This window comes from Elgaria multicarinata, chromosome 3, assembly GCF_023053635.1.
Source record: "Elgaria multicarinata webbii isolate HBS135686 ecotype San Diego chromosome 3, rElgMul1.1.pri, whole genome shotgun sequence".
NCBI lineage: Eukaryota > Metazoa > Chordata > Lepidosauria > Squamata > Anguidae > Elgaria > Elgaria multicarinata.
In genome coordinates this window covers 153666080-153683741 of record NC_086173.1, presented here as the reverse complement: position 1 = coordinate 153683741, position 17662 = coordinate 153666080, and the positions used below count along the sequence as shown (strand labels likewise).

General features: G+C 43.7%; 1 protein-coding gene across 1 annotated transcript; it reads left to right on the top strand.

Annotated features, from left to right (window-relative positions):
* Window positions 1-3226: 3226 nt before the first annotated feature.
* Window positions 3227-14226, top strand: LOC134395572 (zinc finger protein RFP-like). Its single transcript, XM_063121733.1, has 6 exons — window positions 3227-3607; window positions 6907-7125; window positions 8186-8208; window positions 8635-8753; window positions 11770-11802; window positions 13670-14226. Exons 1-6 carry the CDS (start codon window positions 3227-3229, stop codon window positions 14185-14187), a joined length of 1293 nt encoding a protein of 430 aa, XP_062977803.1. The 3' UTR covers window positions 14188-14226.
* The last annotated feature ends 3436 nt before the right edge of the window (window positions 14227-17662 follow it).

The window sequence follows — 17662 nt, the reverse complement described above, 5'->3', positions numbered from 1 at the left end:
AGGAAATCTCCATTAGATTAAGAAAAGTGGAAGTAGTTGCCTGTTGTTGTTTATTCGTTCAATCGTTTCCGACTCTTCGTGACTTCATGGACCAGCCCACGCCAGAGCTTTCTGTCTGCTGTCGCCACCCCTAGCTCCCCCAAGGTCAAGTCTGTCACCTCCAGAATACCATCCATCCATCCTGCCCTTGGTCGGCCCCTCTTCCTTTTGCCTTCCACTTTCCCTAGCATCAGCCTCTTCTCCAGGGTATCCTGTCTTCTCATTATGTGGCCAAAGTCCTTCAGTTTTGCCTTTAATACCATTCCCTCAAGTGAGCAGTCTGGCTTTATTTCCTGGAGTATGGACTGGTTTGATCTTCTTGCAGTCCAAGGCACTCTCCGAATTTTCCTCCAACACCACAGTTCAAAAGCATCTATCTTCCTTCGCTCAGCTTTCCTTATGGTCCAGCTCTCGCAGCCATAGGTTACTACGGGGAATACCATTGCTTTAACTATGCGGACCTTTGTTGTCAGTGTGGTGTCTCTGCTCTTAACTATTTTATCAAGATTTGTCATTGCTCTCCTCCCAAGAAGTAAACGTCTTCTGATTTCCTGGCTGCAGGCAGCGTCTGCAGTAATCTTTGCGCCCAGAAATACAAAGTCTGTCACTGCCTCCACGTTTTCTCCCTCTATTTGCCAGTTACCAATCAAGCTGGTTGCCATAATCTTGGTTTTTTTGAGGTTTAACTGCAACCCAGCTTTTGCACTTTCTTCTTTCACCTTTGTCATAAGGCTCCTCAGCTCCTCCTCGCTTTCAGCCATCAAAGTGGTGTCATCTGCATATCTGAGATTGTTAATGTTTCTTCCTGCGATTTTAACTCCAGCCTTGGATTCGAAGAGCCCGTACTGGATCAAACCAAGGGTCCATCTAGTCCAGCATTCTGTCCCCACAGTGGCCAACCAAGTTCCTCTGGGAGAAAAAAAGCCACAAACAGGACATGAGTGCAACAGCACCTTCCAGCCCATGATCCCCAGCATACTGCCTCTGATACTGGAGGAAGAATATAGCCATCAGGACTAGCAGCCATTGATAGCCTTCTCCAGGAATTTGTTTAATCCCCCTTAAAGCCATCCAAATTGGTGGCTGTCCCCACATCTTCTGGAAGTGTCCTGAATAATAATAAAATATTTCTAACCCGCCTCTCCATCCTGATCGAGGCGGGGAACAACAACAAGCATAAAATACATTAAAAATGAATCAAAACACAATATACATTGTTAAAACTTCCTATAAACATACTAAAAACATCCTAAAATGCTTCGTGTCAGGCAAAGATCTTGTTATTTTACCCTGCTGTTGTTACTATTTGAGGAGTTTATGATTTTATTGCTGCTTTTATAATGCTGTTTACATTCTTGACTTAATGATTTTTAAAATTGTATTTAATGTAACTATCATGATAATCATCATGCCAATAAAACTAGCGCCTTCTCCCTTACCAACCTGCCCGGTCACTGAGGTCATCCGAGGTCCTGCTCCTGGTGGTTCCACCTGGATCCATCCTCCGATTGGAATCCACCAAGGGAAGAGCCTTCAGCGTGGTGGCCCCCCTCCTGTGGAATTCCCTGCCTCTGCAGGTCAGGCAGGCTCCGACCTTGTACTCCTTTCGGCGCCTCCTGAAAACGTCTTTATTCCAAGAAGCCTTTCTTTAACATGCAGCCTTGGTTTTCTGATTTTTGCTTCTTTTTAAATTTTGTTTTAACTGTTTTATTCTGTTTTTATTTTCATTTTACCTTGTACACCGCTCCGAAATTTTTCAATGGGGAGCGGTATATAAATATTCTAAATAAATAAATAATAATAAATAATAAAAACATAAATAAAAACTTTATTAATTGACCTCTTTAGCGGGGGTCTCATATCTCTCTTTTCACATTCGTGGCATTTTTTTCCTAGATGAACATAATGGGCTTTGACAAGTCATGCATTCTTTTATTGTTTTCAGGAATTTGCTGACTATTGATCATGTTTTAAGTATGACTGCTTTCTGGGTGTTGGTGTGGATGTATTTTGGTAGGCCCAGTTTCTGAAAGTTTCCTGCATGGTTTTTTGATATGATGCCAGTGACTGATGTGACTAATAGAATAACTGTGACCTTTTCCTTTTGCCATAGTTCTTTAACTTCCGGGGCCAGTGGCATATATTTTTCTCGCTTTTCCTCTTCCTTTTCTACATTTTTGTCATTAGGTATTGCTATGTCAAGGAGGAACGTGCTTTTTCTTTTTTGGCTTTAACAGTTGTCTGGTCGGTTGCAAGGTATTGTCTTGTCTCTATGAATTGTTTTGTCCCAGTATATTTTATGATCTGCATTTTCCAAGATTGTTTTGGGTGAGTATGTATAGTATGGTGTAGGTTGAATTTGATGGCCAGTGGTTGGTGAATTATTTTTGCAACTGTATTGTGACTGGCCATATGGTCCATTCCTGCCAGAATTTTACATCCTCCTGCTACATGATCTATTGTATCACCATCATCATCATGATACTGCCTTATTTGCTTAAAAAAACACATTAGGGCAGTGAACATCAATTTAAAACAGCCTTCCTCAACCTGGGGCGCTCCAGATGTGTTGGACTACAACTCCCAGAATGCCCCAGCCAGGCTGGCGCATTCTGGGAGGTGCTGTCCAACACATCTGGAGCACCCCAGGTTGAGGAAGGCTGATTTAAAACAATAACATTTTAACAATGAAGGAGAATATTAAAAGTGCAAAACTTTGGGCCTGTTCAGATAACATGCTAAGCCATGGTTTTGTTTTATTGTTTTGTTAAAACTCACGTTAAAAAAATTGATTACAAAATAAATTTAGACAGTCCTATAACTCCCAGCCTGCCATGCTGGGAATTGTGGCACCCTTTTTCTGTCTAAACATGTATAGGATTGCACCCTGAATTGCTGGCTGTTTGCTGTAATAAACTTGATTGATTGCACCCTGATTGCCTGGCATCTAAATGCACGTAGTAGTTGCACAAAGCCTTTTGATCGGTAGTGCTAGGAGCTTTCCTTGTAGAGACAACTCTTGTTCTAAATGGCAGGGTTTTCAGGTGTTTGTTTGCTCAAAAGTTATTAACCAATTGATATTTCTTCCTTCCCTCTGCTATTCTCTTTCTGCTCTCCCCCTACAAAGGCCTCTTCTACCAACAAGGTTGCAGAGACTCCATCCACAATGGCCTCATCCCCACCAGCCATGGGTGTGGAACAGGAAGCCACGTGCGCCATGTGCCTGGAGTGTCTGACAGCCCCTGTGACTCTGGACTGCGGCCACAACTACTGTCTGGGCTGCATCACAAAGCACTGTGAGACAAGGGAAGAACTTGAAGAGGGCTTGGAGTGTCCTGTCTGCAGAGCCCAAATCCAGAAAGGGGACTTCCGGCCCAACTGGCAGCTGGCAAATATAGTAGAACAAATTAAACTCCTTGAAAAAGAGAGCCTGTGTGAGAAACACAAGGAAAAACTCCGTCTGTTCTGCAAAGAAGATGAAGAACTGGTGTGCTGGAAGTGTAAGGGCTCCCAAGATCATAAATCACACACTGTTCTTCCCAAGGAAGAGGCTGCTGAGGAATACAAGGTAAAAAAGCATCTAGGTCTTTGGATTAATGGAGTCCTCTCAATGTGTGTAAAATATGCACTTTACCTTTAATGCAGTGGGGAAGCAGTTCCCATATCAGGGTTTTGAAGGAGAGGCCGTGGCTCAGTGGTAGAGCACCTGCTTTGTATGTAGAAAGCCCCAGGTTCTATCCCTGGCATCTCCAGGTAGTAGGCTGACCATATGAAAAGGAGGACAGGGCTCCTGTATCTTTAACAGTTGCATAGAAAAGGGAATTTCACCAGGTGTCATTTGTATATATGGAGAACCTGGTGAAATTCCTTCTTCATCACAGCAGTTAAAGTTGCAGGAGCCCTGAACTAAGCGTGTCCAGATACAAAAGAGGGCAGGGCACCTGTAGCTTTAACTGTTGTGATGAAGAGGGAATTTCACCAGGTTCTCCATATATGCAAATGACACCTGCTGAAATTCCCTTTTCAATACAACTGTTAAAGATACAGGAGCCCTGTCCTCCTTTTCATATGGTCAGCCTACCAGGTAGGGCTGGGAAATTTTCTGCCATAAACGCTGGAGAACCACTGCCAGCAAGTTTTGACAATCCTGGCCTAAGAACATAAGAAGAGTCCTGCTGGATCAGACTGAGGGTCCATCTAGTTCAGCACTCTGTTCACACAGAGGTCAACCAGCTGTCAACCAGACACTCATTCTGTGTCTAAAAGCTTGTGTAATGGGAATATTGGACACAAACAAGATTCTGCAAAGTTGGAACTGGCATGGAGGACAAATGCTATCAGTGCAATAACTCAGGTGAGGGGCTGTAGGATATCTGGGATTACGGAGTTATTTTTCCTTTATTTATTTGTTTATTTTATTTAGGGCCTGTTCAGACAACATGCTGGGCCTGTTCAGAAGACACCTTAAACCCTGCTGGTTAAGGCTTTTGGTTAAGCATCGGACAAGGTGTCTTGAACCCTGCTCACTCAGTAATGACGGGGTTAGCAACTCTAACTATGGCTTAAAGTGACGTATGGGACAGCACGGCTTGTGGTTAGTGCTAACGCCAGAGAACCACAGTTTCACCAACCACAAAGCCTGAAATGTTGTCTGACCAGGCCTGCTAAGCCATGGCTTGGCTGTTAACCTTTCGCAGCAAGTGGTTAGGGTGACCATATAAAAAGGAGGACAGGGCTCCTGTATCTTTAACTGTTGTATTGAAAAAGGAATTTCAGCAGGTGTCATTTGTAAATATGGAGAATCTGGTGAAATGTCCTCTTCATCACAGCAGTTAAAGCTGCAGGTGCCCTGCCCTCTTTTAAATCTAGTCACTCTAGTATAGCTCCTGCAGCTTTAACTGTGGTGAAGAAGAGGGAATTTCACCAGGTTCTCCATATATACAAATGTCACCTGCTGAAATTTCCTTTTCTATGCAACTGTTAAAGATACAGGAGCCCTGTCCTCCTTTTCATATGGTCACCCTAGGTTAGTGAGCATGTTTAAACCATGGTTATGTAGTCACCATGGTTAGGAATGGGTCACACGACATGTTGGCTCTGTTCAGAAGACACCTTAAACTACGGCTTTAACATGGTGAATAAGGCAAAAAGCCTAATTCGTCATGGTTAAAGCCATGGTTTAAGGTGTCTTCTGAACAGGGCCTAGTCATGGTTCACACGACATGTTAAGCTGTAATGTTTAGCTCAAAATGCTTAACCATCATGGTTTAGTGTGTTGTCTGAACAGGTCTTTATTATTAGGTTTGCATTCAGCCTTTTTTTCCTCCAAGAAACCAAAGGCAGCTTACATTAACACCTCCCTTTCCATTTTATCCTCACAACAACCCCGTGAGGAAGGTTAGGCTGAGAGTCAGTGATGGGTTCAAAGACACCTGGTGAGCTTCATGGGGCCTAGAACCCAGATCACTCGACTCCCAGTCCAGTCCTCTGACCACTACCCCACACTGTCTCTCAGTGTTTCTTCTTCTCTTTCACCTCCTCCTTCTCCTCCTCTCGTTTCTTTTCTGCTTGTGGTTTTCATTTATCTTAGCTTACTGGCTTAGACTGTTCTATGGGCTTTAAGTATTTTGTGAGTTTCCTTGTAGGCATTTTGTTAGGTTGAAAAGCAGGACATACGTATTTTAAAAAACAAAATACAAATAAATAATCTTGTAAAAGGCACCAATCCTGAACTTGTGTTTCATCTTCAGGGTCACATCTCTAGCTGCCTGCAGACTATGAAAGAGGAGAGAGAGAGGAAAATGGCATATAAAAAGGAAACCCAAGACTTGCTTGTAAGTGTCATTGTGACAGTTCCAGTTCTTGAGCGCACACCAGCCTGGTTAGGTAGAGCTATGAATTGTCCCAGCACACACTCTAGTCTGGTCGGCTTTCCCCAATGTATTTACTCGGGAGTAGGGGAAAGGGCCACTAAGCCTCCCAGTCTTCTGCTGTTCAAGTTTCAGCCTCTCTTTACTTCTCCTTAGCACAAAGCCTGGAGCGAAACTAACATTAGGGTGGCCATATGGAAAGGAGGACAGGGCTCCTGTATCTTTAACAGTTGCATAGAAAAGGGAATTTCAGCAGGTGTCATTCGTAAGCCTGCAGCACCTGGTGAAATTCCCTCTTCATCACAACAGTTAAAGCTGCAGGAGCCCAGCCTAGTTTGACCAGATACAAAAACCATGCTAGCTGGAGAATGCTGAGAGTTGTAGGACTTTTTTTTGTCTAGACGGACATAAGATTGCACCCTTTTTTATTATGAATTGCCGGGTTGATTGGGAATGGCTATCCAACATGTTCCACTGGTCAAGTTATACATAAGCAAGATGAGCCTTTTAAGCAGTCAGGAGATGTCGCTAGAAGGGGATTAATTAAAAATGAGATTGCTCTCGTTATCACTGACAGATGTGAGATGAGACGCCAAAGGTTTCCTATTTATGTTCCTAGAAATCACAGAACGCACCAGGAGCAGTTGATGAGGAGCCAGGAAAGCTACCTTTCTTGACTAAGGCTGCTGTATTTTTAATGGCGATCTCTCTGGAAACTGTACTTTTCGAAAGACAGATATTAAGGTATCTGTAAAAAGTCAGCAGTGCCCTTGCTATAGAACTGAGGCAGGCAACTTGTGGCCCTCGAGATGTTTTGGCCTTTAACTCCCATCATCCTTCACCATTGGCTATGCTGGCTAGGCCTGATGGGAGTTGTAGGCCAAAACATCTGAGGGCAACAGATTACCCCTTCACAATTCACTCCCTGATGTCGTGAAGACCAACTAACTTCCTGAGCTTGGCCTCCTTTTCTCCCCTTTCCATCTGCTTACTGCAGAAGCAAACACAAGCAGAGTGGGTAAAGACAGTGGACAAATTCAGACGACTACGCCAATTTCTAGAAAACCAAGAGAATCGTCTGTTGGACCACATGGAAGAGGTGAAGAAGGAAAGCAATGAGCACCTGTCCAGACTCTCCAAAGAACTCTCCTCTCTCGATAGTCTCATCCGGGAGATGGAGGAGAAGTGTCAGCAGCCAGCGAGTGAATTCTTGCAGGTAAGACTATGGCAGAAACAGCCCAGGTTGCTCTCTGATTGCGTTCGGATGCCCTTATGGGCCACTCCACGGATGACTATTAGCATGCTGCACTTGGGCAACATTAGGGTGACCATATGGAAAGGAGGACAGGGCTCCTGTATCTTTAACAGTTGTATTGAAAAGGGAAGTTCAGCAGGTGTCATTTGTATATGTGGAGAACCTGGTGAAATTCCCTCTTCATCACAACAGTTAAAGCTGCAGGTGTCCTGCCCTCTTTTAAATCTGGTCACTCCAGCATAGCTCCTGCAGCTCTGGGCAGTTCACAAAAATTAAAACCATTCAAAGTATAAAACAACAGTACAAAACTATGATATAAAATACAATATAACGGTAATGAACAGATACAATTGAAATGCAGGGCTTGGCTGTAGACCGTGGATTTACTGATGTGCTCTGGATGGAGGCTAGAAGCATGCAAGTATTTGTCATTTCTGATATAAAATCTACTTCAGCTAGCAAAAACTAGATTAACAACTGTTACCCAGAGGACCGTCTCTTCTGCTGCTTCCAGACTGTGGAATGGACTTGTCAACTTAACAGTCTGCTAGCATTCAAGAAAGCTATAAAGTCTGATCTCTTCCGGCAGGCCTATCCAGTGGGATTTTAAGATGTTTTTAGGATGTTTTAACAATGTATATTATGTTTTGAGTATTTTGTATTTTATCGTTTATTGTTGTTCCCTGCCTCGATCTGAGAGGAGAGGCGGCTTAGAAATAATTTTTATTATTATTATGTGCTGCTTATATATCCATTGCACAATTGTAGCCAGAAAATGAACCGGTTCTACGGACTGTTCAAGGCTTAGTTTGATGGCTGGGTGAAAGTTCTTGAACCTCTCAATTGTGGGACCTCTCAATTGTCTCCTGTCCATGAAAGCAGATAAAAAAGAGTTGGCAATCTTGTCATCTTTCTTATTTAAGAGGTTACTTTACGTCCCAAGACTATTTCCTCGCTGGCTTCATTATATCTTTCCTACATTGTGATGGGCACTGAGTTCTCTTTTCTTTCGCCCCTCTAGGATGTGGCAAGCACTTTGGAGAGGTAAGTGAATCTCACTTGTTCTGGTGAGTGGCCCCACCAGAACAAGACTCTTTTATAACTGTACTGTGCAATATCTAACCACTCCTATTCCTGCTGTCTCTGTAGCCAGGTGAAACAACCCGTGGCTTTGTGTTTGCATGTAATGACAACCCAGAGTTCAAACACCCCAGTGTTCATCACCCAACAACAAACCATGGATTCTCTTCCTGGATTCTTCATGGTTTACAGCCCACAGTTAACCTGTACTTCCAGGTTCGCATGTAATGACAACCCAGGATTCAGTAACCCATTCTGAACCCAAACTCTTGGGTATTGTTCTGTCTGAACCAGGTTAGAGCGAAGCGTCCTAGAGTCAGGGCGCTAAGGGGCAAACTTAAAATGGCAGCAAGGCTGAACTCTTCAGTAACAAACACTGTTGCTCCCCAGGTGTGAGCAGATCAGAATGCTTGGGAATCCGGTGGGTTTTCTTCCTGCGCTGAAGTTGAAGATCTGGGAATTCTGCGATATAACTTATTTTCTAGAGGGTGTCATGAAGCAATTCAGAGGTAATGAAGATTTTCTCTAAGGAATTTATATCAGGGAATACATTTGTCCAAAAGAACAATCTCTTAGCTGTAGCTTCAGGAGGAATTCTAGGTAACCTGGCTTTGGCAATGGAAATTTCAAACCCTTCTTTGAATTTTCATATATATATATATATATATATATATATATATATATATATATTAAAAAAGCTCTTTTTCCTTTCAACTTTCCCTTTTATCTGCCGTTGAAAAAAAAATGTAATAGACTAGAGCATTTTTTTAGTCTACAGCTCCCATTAACCCCATTCAGCATAGCCAGTAGTATCTTATGTGAACTGCCCAGAGAGCTTCGGCTATGGGGCAGTATACAAATGCAAATAATAATAATAATAATAATAATAATAATAATAATAAATGATGGGAGTTGTAGGCCAAAAAAATTACATGGAGGGACACAAGTTGACTACTTCTGGTCTAGAGGCAAATCACAAAAAGGTGTTAAAATTTGTTTGTGCATTGTTTTGATTGCAGTGTGGAAAGTTTTTTTGGGTTTTTTTTAACCCCAAACCCCAAATATCTCTTTGACCAGAATATCCAATGTCCTTCTGGAAATTTTATAGAGATGGCTTACAGCGGCCTATGTGTTCCTGATACTAACCGATATTAGTATGGTGGCCAGTAGTTCAATTTTTCACAATGATGGGTGTGTTTTTTTCCATAAAAGCACCAAATTTCCACCATATGTGGACTAATATAGCACGATCATTTTCAAATATTGGGGCAAATGGTATTATACACACATGTGCCTGTGCAGCTAACTGAGCATGACATAACCCAGAGTGGAAACAAACTTGTGCTTTTTCATAAAAGCCCACATTTAAACCCAATGAGGTCAAATATATTCTGACAATTTTCAGATATGGGATCATGTGGTGTTGTAGATCATGACTGGGCAATTTGTGGGCCTCAAGATGTTTTCATCTACAACTCCCAGTCAGAAAAAGGAGAAACTGGTTCTCAAGATGCAAATTTATTTTCACAAAACCCGATACATTTCGGCCTGTACTTTGTTCAAAGGCCTTCCTCAGGGGGCTGTAACATTAAAAATCTTAATGTATCATAGAATCACAGAATAGTAGAGTTGGAAGGGGCCTAAAAGGCCTTCGAGTCCAACCCCCTGCTCAATGCAGGAATCCACCCTAAAGCATCCCTGACAGATGCTTGTCCAGCTGCCTCTTGAAGGCCTCTAGTGTAGGAGAGCCCACAACCTCCCTAGGTAACTGATTCCATTGTTGTACTGCTCTAACAGTCAGGAAGTTTTTTCTGATGTCCAGCTGGAATCTGGCTTCCTTTAACTTGAGCCCGTTATTCCGTGTCCTGCACTCTGGGAGGATCAAGAAGAGATCCTGGCCCTCCTCTGTGTGACAACCTTTTAAGTATTTGAAGAGTGCTATCATGTCTCCCCTCAATCTTCTCTTCTCCAGGCTAAACATGCCCAGTTCTTTCAGTCTCTCTTCATAGGGCTTTGTTTCTTGTTAGCTTACTGTTGGGCTTGTATTTTGTAGGGCTTGTACTTCATAGGGCTTGTATTTTCTTGTTAGCTTACTGTATTCTATTGCATTATTAATGTTTCATGAAAATAAATCATTTGCATCTTGAGAACCCATTTCTCCTTTTTCTAACCTGGTTTGGATGTTCTCGTTTTGGTTTTGTAAACCACCCAGAGAGCTTTGGCTATGGGGCAGTATATAAATGCAATAAATCATCATCATCGTCATCATCATCATCTACAACTCCCATCAGGCCTACCCTGCATAGCCAGTGGTGAGGGGCAAAGGGAATTGTAGGCCAACTTTTCTGGAACGCCACAGGGTGCCCATCCCTGATATAAATTCTGTCCTCTGGATTTCTGCTCATATTCTAGTCATGAGTCCCAACCTATGAGCCACCTCTGAACCACAAACCAGGCAGGTTTGCATGATTTATCCATTACAGTTGTGAGGCGGATCCTCCCTCCCTTAATTTAGCTTAATCCTTTTCTTGAAAGAAATGTTAAAAACTGATTTTTTAAAATTAAATTTATTTAATAAATAAATAAAAAAATGAATGAAGTTTTATTGAATAAGTCTTCCGACCATTTCAAAAATAAAAAATCACATCATCATTAAAAACAGACAGGCATTAATTAAAATTTATGATTTATTTATTTATTTATTTCATTTCATTTCTATACCGCCCAATAGCTGGAGCTCTCTGGGCGGTTCACAAAAGTTATAAAGTTATAAAACAATGTACAATTCTTATATAGTATATTATTTATGACTCACAGTTAATTAAATTCCTTGCGTGTAACGACCTTTAATAAAATCTATTAATTAGGCCAATTTTCTAGTTCTTTTTTCCTTACACTGGCTGCTTTAAGAGCAAAAACACATGCGGCGGGTGTTGACGCGATGTGATTTCTGCCCAGTGCTCTGAGTGTCAAAGTGAAAGTTGTGAGGTGGATCCACCCTCCTTTAACTTAGCTTAATCCTTTTCTTGAAAGAAAATTTTAAAAATTATTTTTTAAAAAAATTAAATTTATTTAATAATAATAATAATAATAATAATAATAATAATAATAATAAGAAGAATAAAATATGTTTTGAGCAGTGTGGTGTAGTGGTTAAAGTGTCAGGCTGGGAGTCGGGAGATCCGGGTTCTAGTCCCCACTCGGCCATGGAAACCACCCGGCTATTGGGCGGTATAGAAATGTAATAAATAAATAAATAAATAAATGGAAACCCACTGGGTGACTTTGGGCCAGTCGCAGACTCTCAGCCCAACCCACCTCACAGGGTTGTTGTTGTGAGGATAAAATGGAGAGGAGGAGGAGGAGGATTATGTATGCCGATTTGGGTTCCTTGGAGGAAAAAAAGGCGGGATATCAATGCAATAATAAATAAATAAATAAACAAAATATCATTGTTAACACTGTTTTCTTGTAGGCATGGGGGTGAAGTAGTGCTTAATTTCTGTTTTTCTTTTTCTTTTTCAGATGCTATGTTATCTAGATATCAGCTGCGGAAAGGTAAATTTCTGGTGGGAAGGCTAAGTATGTAGGAATTATGAGACTAGTCAAAGGTTGGCTGGTTGACCCCATTGGGTTCTAGTATTAACCCCTGGTTCTAGCATTGGGATTAAGCGCTGTGGGGGCGGGAGGTTGGGTAGCCTCCCCCAGTGACCCTGAAGCAGCAAGAAATGCTGTCTTACTGCTGCTATTTGTAATGAAAAAGCAACACTCCTGACTGAGGTCACTGGGGCTATCCCAAAGCTGCCCATCCCCTATATGCGCATGTCTGAATATGCGGGCTGTGTGTGCATACATAAGAACATAGGAAGTGCCCTGCTGGATCAGACCGAGGGTCCATCTATTCCAGCACTCTGTTCACACAGTGGCCAACCAGCCATCGACCAGGGACCAACAAAGTAGGACATGGTGCAACAGCACCCTCCCACTCATGTTCCCCAGCAACTGGTGCACACAGGCTTATTGCTTCGAATACTGGTGATAGCACGCAATGAACTCCTATGTGCAGCCCTGGTCCTAAAGTCAACAGCAGATGTGGTCCTCAAGTTTAAAGAGGTTGTTCGCTCCTGGTTTACATCCATCCCACTCCAGTTGAAAAGTTGTCACACAGAGGAAGGCCAGGATCTCTTCTCGATTATCCCAGGGTACAGGACACGGAATAATGGGTTCAAGTGACAGGAAGCCAGATCCTTGCTGGACATCAGGAAAAACTTCCTGACAGTTAGAGCAGTACGACAATGGAGCCAATTCCCTAGGGAGGTGGTGGGCTCTCTCAGCCTAGAGGCCTTCAGGATGCAGCTGGACAGCGGATTCCTGAATTGAGCAGGGGGTTGGACTTGATGGCCTTAAAGGCCCTGAGGCGCCCATTTTCCCCATTCCTGGTAGATGACGGGATAACCTGAGTTCGAAAGTAATACCATTTGTTCTTCCACATGAGGAATTAGCATGGGAATGTCTCTTGAATGAAAAGGGACCAGACCCTTTTGCAGCATAAAGGGTTTTTATTATGATTGATGGATTGATTTTTGAGCCAGGTTGTAAATATCAATGCTCCCAATTACACTTGGTCACAGTTATAAAATGGATGTTTTATTCTGATCATCCCAATCCTGACTTGGTGTGTCGGTCTGCTGCATCTACTTTCAGTTTTGTCGCAGAATTGAGAGCTGAATGAAGAGCTTGGCCTTTCTTGCCTTCTTGCTACATGACCTCTAGGTGACGCTGTGCAATAGCAGAATAGCACAAATACACCAGTAGAAACAGCACTTTCAGAAATAATTCCCCATTTCCCCCATTCTAAAAAAAAACCTGGGAAAGTGCTCTGAAAAAAGCAGAGGCAAAACTGGAGGATCACGGCGGCGTCTCAAGAACCCGTGAACAACGGTGAATAAGGAATCCCGAACACACAACAAATGCTTTGTCTATAAAAGCTCTGAGAGAGGTTCATCAGATGAGTGTTTTATCGCCCACTTACGGATGTGCGCGCGTCCGTTAGATGATACTGTCCGCCTCCTGCTCCTTCTTGATTTTCCGTCGCAAAATAGACCCCCCCAAATCTGACTTTTTTAATATAAAAATGGAATGTGCCGCGATCTCCTGCTGTGTGCAGGAAAAGCAGTGCGATAAAGACACACTCTGAATGGGCCACGTAGTCTTTGTTTACTTCCTCTTTCCCCTCCAGTAAGAAAGAGGAAGTAATGAGGGAGAAACGTGGGGGCGAAGAAGCGACGGTAAGGAAACGCGATTTCCCCCCAAGTGATGACCCTCAATGTCCCGGCAAGTTGAGAGGGAATGAGTTTCCTGTTGTATGTTTTGGCTCTTGGCTGATTCCTGTTTTCTTCTCTCACCTCGTTATCCCTCCCGATAGCAAATTTAACTCTGGATCCAGACACAGCTCATCCGTGGCTCATTCTGTCTGAGGATCGTAAAAGTGTGAGATGGGGAGACAAACAGCAAGATCTTCCTGACAACTTGGAGAGATTCAACTGTCACCCTTTCGTGCTGGGACGTGAGGGATTCATAGCCGGGAGACATTTCTGGGAAGTCAATGTGGGAAGTGAGGAGGCCTGGGCTGTGGGGGTTGCCAGAAAGTCCGTGAAGAGAAAGAACAAGTTTTTTTTAAGCCCGAAGGAAGGGGTCTCGGCTGTAGGGAAGTGGGGAGGTCAGTACAAGGCTTTTAACACCCCTTATTATTCTCAGATGCCCCTGAGCGGGGAGCTCAAGAGGATGCGAGTGACTTTGAACTGTCAGGGCGGGCGGGTGGCCTTTTATGATGCTGAAACAGCAGCACTGCTCCACACGTTCTCAGCCGCCTCCTTCTCTGGAGAGACCCTTCTCCCCTTCTTTTATGTGAACCACAAAGCACCACTCAGCATCCACGTTTAAGGCAGCCGGGCCTACCTCACAGGCCCTCCTGTCCAGACCTGTATAAATAATCCTAAAATGAACCGTTCACTGGCCAAGAGCCTATAACGTCCCGTGGTTAATGCTGTTAATGGTCTTGTGGCCTGTTTCCAAACTATACAGTTGGTGTTAAAACGGAATACCTAGTGTAATTGAAACCAGCTTACCTTATGCCTTCTGGATGGTCCCTTAGTTCATAGAATCACAGAATAGCAGAGTTGGAAGGGGCCTACAAGGCCATCGAGTCCAACCCCCTGCTCAATGCAGGAATCCACCCTAAAGCATCCCCGACAGATGCTTGTCCAGCTGCCTCTTGAAGGCCTCTAGTGTGGGAGAGCCCACAACCTCCCTAGGTAACTGATTCCATTGTCGCACTGCTCTAACAGTCAGGAAGTTTTTCCTGATGTCCAACAAGTTCTGAACTTGTTTCATGGATAACTCTCTCAAATAATTCTAAATCCAAATCTAAATAAGATTTTGGGGGAGTGGCAGCTTGAATTTTAATGTGGATTCTCAGTGCTTTAAATGGTAAGCTTCCTTGTATTTAAACTGCTAAACCATTTAAACTGTTTTATGTGTTTTTATTGTAAAGTGCCATGATGCTGGAAATGGTGAGGTGGTATTATAAAAGTGTTTTAATAAATAAATCTGGCCTGCTTCCTTATGCTAAATTGCAGAGAGGGAAATCGGTGCGCTTGCACACCTGCAAAGGACTTGGGAAATTCTTATTTTAAAAAATTGCAGACACATTTGCGTACTTCTAAAGCAGCCCTCAAAATGGTGGCTAAAACATTCAGTACTATATAAAGTGCCAAAAAGGCACACAACTACTCCAAACACCAGTAAAAGGTGATAATTATCAAATAACCCATTTATTTACAATTTATAAGATTATATAAAACCAACTGATGTGTCTCAAAGTGGTTAACAATAACAGTGTTGGGTACTGTAATAACCAATAATATATATCGATCCTCTTCTCGATCCGCCAGGCTGAGAGTGGGCCCTGGTACCTCTTCTCGATCCGCCCAGAGTGCAGGACATGGAATAACGGGCTCAAGTTAAAGGAAGCCAGATTCCAGCTGGACATCAGGAAAAACTTCCTGACTGTTAGAGCAGTGCGACAATGGAATCAGTGACCTAGGGAGGTTGTGGGCTCTCCCACACTAGAGGCATTCAAGAGGCAGCTGGACAAGCATCTGTCAGGGATGCTTTAGGGTGGATTCCTGCATTGAGCAGGGGGTTGGACTCGATGGCCTTGTAGGCCCCTTCCAACTCTGCTATTCTATGATTCTATGATATCATACGTCCAAGAGTTCAATTCTGATACAGACTTTTATAACATTTAGCACCTGAGACAATACTATCAGTAATACAAAATTATCAACATTAATGAGTGTTCTTACGCTATTGTGGAAACGAGTATCTGGTGTCCTTAACTATAAAGAGGGTTAGAACTAATGTTGATAATTTTGTATTGAATCTCTTATCACTATAGCGTTGAGTCCGAAGAAGCTGGAACAGTGAAAACGGGAAGGTTAATTGCAAATTCCCGTCATTCAGTGCATTGACAATGCTGGAATAGAAAATGAGAAGAAACCCTAATGATATATATTATTCTGATAGTATTGTCTCAGGTGCTAAATGTTATAAAAGTCTGTAATAATGTTGGACTGTATCAGAATTGAACTTTTGTATGTATGATATATATTATTGGTTATTACAGGACCCAACATTGTGATTGTTAACCACTTTGAGGGCCTTGCTAGACCTGCTGGCTTACGCTGGCAGGGAGGCGGGGCCAAGGCGCGCTGAAGTTAGCGTGCCTCCCCCAGGCTACCACATGCACGACGCGCAGGGATGTCGCGTCCCTGCGGCGTCCGCCATTTTTTTTTTAATTTTAAAGGGGCCAGGTGCGGCCCGAAGACTCCAGAGAGGTAAGTGGGGGTTTTTTGGGGGTTTTTTACTGGGGGGGGCCGAAGGCTGGGAGGGTGGGTGCCAGGGTGGGTGGCACAGGGGGAGGGCGGGTGCGATCGCGCCGCGCGCCGCCCGAGCCCGGGCAATGCCTGGCATGGGGCGGCATTGCAATGCCGCCCCATGCCAGGCAATGCCCGGACGGCGCGCGGCGCGATCGCACCCGCCCTCCCCCCGTGCCACCCACCCTGGCACCCACCCTCCCAGCCTTCACCCCCCCGCCGATGGGCACAGCGCTCCTATGAGTGCTGTGCCAGGTCCGCGGCTTTTTGTGGCTCCTCACGAGTAAGCGAGGAGCCGCGAAAAGCTGCGGTAGTCCCTAGATGTTCCCCAGCTCCGGCCTGAGGCCGGAGCTGGGGAAAAGGCGCGCCATAAGCGAATTCGCTTATGGCGCGTTGGAGGAGGCCTCAGTGCGGCCTGTCTCCGGATTCCCCTGTGCGTCATCTGGACGCACAGCAGGGAAGCTGGGACAGAATGCGCGCTAAGGCCTCGTCTAGGAAGGCCCTGAGACACATCAATTGGTTTTATATAATCTTATAAATTGTAAATAAATGGGTTATTTGATAATTATCACCTTTTATTGGTGTTTGGAGTAATTGTGTGCCTTTTTGGCACTTTATATAGTACTACTTAATAACTACTGCCTTCTATTACTTGTGTGGCTAAAACATTCAGGACATTCCCAAGTGTCATTCCTGTATGGCTGGAGGGCCAGACATCACTGACAAAGGAGGTCGCACTAGCCAGATCACGAGGAGTGCCAAGGCTTTCTGCTGCTCTTCCCAGGCAACTCTGTGGCGCGTGCCAAGAAGCTGCTGACGTTCGCACATCACAAGCCACTCTCAACAATCTAACAACAGACCATGGGTTCTCAAGGTGGCTTGTGCACAAACCATGCGGAATCATCCATGCCGGGTTTTGATGTGGCAATAAGCCACACTGACACAAGCAAGGCTCACAACCCATCATGGCTTATCATGACATAATCTCTCTCTCTCTCTCTCTCTCTCTCTCTCTCTGTATAAGAGAGACCTATTTCACCATTCAGTTCCTGCAGTCCACAGAACAATCCCAGTCATTACCTCAAGCGACCACAGGGTGGCAATATTTAGCCTCTGAGAATTCATTTTGTGCATTTAAACTATATTTAGTTAGAACGTTTCTAGCCCCCCCCCCCCCCTTTCAGGGCAGGAACTTTCGCAAAGCAGTGTATAGCAATAAAATTCATATAATAAAAATGGATGCTGTAATAAAAGTAGCAAACATTCCCCCCAAAACAACAAATGCCAGCATACGCAAAACCTACAACACAATTGCAGCTACCACCCAGTCTGACACAATTACAGCTACAACATAATCAGGAAACTAACAAAGGCAGCCGTGCTAGGCCATGGAAAAGGTTGGACGTGCCAAGTGGTTGCAGCTTTTGTCTGACATATGCATAAACTGTGGTGAAAATCAATTTATTGGTTTTGTTTTAGGA

Excerpts from the sequence above, each read along its gene's own strand:
- LOC134395572 (XM_063121733.1), top strand. The coding sequence starts at position 3,227 with ATGGGTGTGGAACAGGAAGCCACGTGCGCCATGTGCCTGGAGTGTCTG. Across the intron at positions 3,608-6,906 it reads AGGCTGCTGAGGAATACAAG|AAGCAAACACAAGCAGAGTG; the intron begins GTAAAAAAGCAT and ends TGCTTACTGCAG. Across the intron at positions 7,126-8,185 it reads CAGCGAGTGAATTCTTGCAG|GATGTGGCAAGCACTTTGGA; the intron begins GTAAGACTATGG and ends TCGCCCCTCTAG.